We start from the raw sequence: 3,080 nt of genomic DNA on the forward strand, positions 1-3,080 counted from the left end.
TGTTCGATTGGTTTGATTTCAACAATTGGATTGGATCGATTTGGGTTAAAATTTATCCAAATCGATTAAGTCGATTTTAATTTTGAGTCGGACTCTAAATCAATCCAATCCAATCCAAATCATGCCCATAATTAATCTTGATAACTTCTTATGATGCTCTCAATTATGAGCTCGTCAGTTAATATCTTTGAAGCTGTGTCATTTTTTCCATAGTAGTTCAAGAAGTGCTCGACAATTATTCGATTATGATAATTCATCTCTTTGATTACGTTTTGCAATTCTCGAACTAAATAAATTACATAAGAAAATAAAGAATACCTTATTAATTAATTTGATAAATTAGTAAATTATAATTCATTGGTTTATTTAATATTTGCTAAATTAATAAATTTTATTTGGTTTAAATCTATTAATTTAAAGAGATTTATCTGTATCAATTATTTTAATTAAAAATAAAAGTACGAAGATTTTTCCACTTAAATAAATAAAGATTAAAAACATTTCAATGGTGGAATTTAATGATATATGTAGAAATTTAGGTCAATATTTTCAGTTGGAGTGACGATTAGTTGACCAATGGATGGAATCAGACGAAAAGAACCATTTGATCGTTTTGAGGTTCACAATGCCAAAAGTGAAATTTTAAGGACAATTTGGGCCAATGACTCAGGAATTAATTTTCTCCATGGAGGGTTATCTTTTGTAAGCAGCCGTAGCATTCCCATGGCGCGAGGCATCCTCATGGCTTTACATGGACACACTAAGACGACGTCGTCGTCTTGCTTTTCATCACTTGTTCAACACCCACTCCATTCTTCACATCGCCTCCGGTTCTCTGCAACTCGCGTTCTCTGCAGTGGCTACCAACAACAGCATGACCCAATTGACATGTCCAAATACACAGAGACCTTTGCCAAGCGAATGAAAATGGCTGGCCTTAAACCTCATCACCGCATTGGTCAGTATTTGTTAATTTTATTTATGTGTTTTTGTGCCTCTGCACCTCTGTTTTAATAGGACCGGAATTTATGCAAAAGTAGTGTTTGATTTGATGAGTTGTGGTTGAGTTCGATTAAGTCGCCAATTGGGTACAATAAGGGCTGTTAATTTTGGCAATTAGGCTTTTCACTTTTTAGATTATTAGTTCGATTTCTTTCTGGGTTATTCATGAATGATAAACTCTGAGGGAGAGATTCAGCTCATTCTTTTGGCTTTTCCCGTTTTATATCCTGTGTGGCTTGAGTAGGTGAGCATAGATATGGGAGTTTTGCATTGTTAGCATACTTCATGGTTTATTTGGATGTTGATTTCATTTAATTTCTAGAATTAAATTCTAATGTATAATTATGACTCTAATATAAGCATGCTTATGCATTTTTGTTGAATAATGGAGCTCAAAGGTGATATAGTTTAAAGGGAATAACATTATAGAAAATTTAAGGATAATCTAATAGCTGTGCAAACATCTAAGGAAAATTCATATATTGAAGAAGAGTACATACTTATTTTAAAATATACACAGTGGAATAACTTAGCACCGTTTCATGGGCTATAGCAAACAAATGCAGGCAGTTCTTAGTGTCAATTAATATTTAATTTATTCCTTTCCTTTATTTTATGCCACTAACTCCTGCATGTTTCATTGAACCCATCACCATGACTCACACTAAAGAAGCTAACTTGGTACACAATCTCATTCCAACTCTTCAAAGTCATGCAATGTTTTATTCTAGACCCATGCCTCTACATAAAGAATCTTGTGTAACGTAAAAAGAAAATTCTAAATTTCAAAATTAAAGTTAATATTAATTTTCAAGTTTCATTATCAATTTTCATTTTTAATTTCAGTTTCAATACAAATTTAAAATCAAAATTATTTGGACTAATGTGGTGTTGAACTTTACACTATAAAAGGATGTGATATTTCATTAGAAAATATAACTCGAAATCATAATTTGATAGGATACTACCTTCATATTTTCATTCTTAGTTTTTATAATTTTGACAAGTCGATACATGCACGCTCTTTATCTTTCTTGCTCATACGAGAGTTGACTAAGCTATAAGTGTTTTATCTTGAAGCCATGTAGTGCCGAAAGTACTCTCACGAATGGGAAGTCACACGTCTTTAAGATGCTTTTTAACTCTCTTTTTATATTTATATTAATTTAATTTGTTATGTTAATTAATAATCTATACACAAATCACTCATTTCTTCCAACAAGTTTAAAGTTGTGTGTTCTTCCCTTCGTATAGGTACTTTCGGCACTACACGACTCGAAGATAAAATTCTTATATCTTATAATTGGTTCTTCTTTTATGGGCATGACCATAGGTAGATAAAGAACATGCCTTTATTGAGTTGCCAAAATTATATAAACAAAGTATGAAAATGTAAAGTTAGTTTTCTATCAAATTATATTTTCAAGTTATATTTCCCTATGAAATATAACCTCCTTCTATGGTGTAAAATTCAACTCCCACATTAATATATTCAAAATAAGATATACTCCAAAAAATTAATATTTTTAATTTTGCATTGAAACCGAAAAATAAAAATCAAAACTGAAAATTAAACTAACGAAACCTAAAAATTAATATTAAGGGCTCGTTTGATTGCAAAGATGGAATTGAATTGAATTGAAAATGAATTCTAGGGAATTGAATTGCCTAGAAATTATTTTTCTGAAAATTGTAAATTATTGTATTTGATTGGTTCCACATGGAAAATATTAAAATAAAAGTGTTTTTTGGTGTTCGTTTGACTTTGTTTTACATGAAAATTATTATATTAAAATAAAAGTGTTTTTTGGTGTTCGTTTGGCTTTGTTTTACATGAAAATTATCAATTAAAGGGATAAATTTTACTAGTATTGGGAATGAAATTTGTTTTCATTACCAACAAAAAAATAAAAAATAAAAAAATCAAGAAAATATCTATCTTTTGATGTTCGTTTGACTTTGTTTTACATGAAAATTGCCAATTAAAATGAAATATTTTTGTACAATATTTCTTAGAATTTGTTTCCATTACCCAAAAAAAAAAAAAAAAAAAAAGGAAAAACCAAAAAAAAAAACCA

The 3,080-nt window shown here is 29.6% G+C and overlaps 1 protein-coding gene across 2 annotated transcripts in view; it reads left to right on the forward strand.

Annotated features, from left to right (window-relative positions):
• The first annotated feature begins 568 nt into the window (after positions 1 to 568).
• Positions 569 to 3,080, forward strand: part of LOC111407892 — a 16,830-nt gene continuing 14,318 nt past the window's right edge. For both annotated transcript variants that reach the window (XR_002705223.1, XM_023037590.1), the window contains exon 1: positions 569 to 958. Coding sequence is in view for 1 of the 2 variants with exons in the window: in XM_023037590.1 (XP_022893358.1) it covers positions 577 to 958 (382 nt within the window). In the remaining variant the exon portion in view is untranslated. The remainder of the gene's footprint in view (positions 959 to 3,080) is intronic.

The sequence above is a fragment of the Olea europaea genome, chromosome 13 (genome assembly GCF_002742605.1).
Source record: "Olea europaea var. sylvestris chromosome 13, O_europaea_v1, whole genome shotgun sequence".
In the NCBI taxonomy this organism is placed as follows: domain Eukaryota; kingdom Viridiplantae; phylum Streptophyta; class Magnoliopsida; order Lamiales; family Oleaceae; genus Olea; species Olea europaea.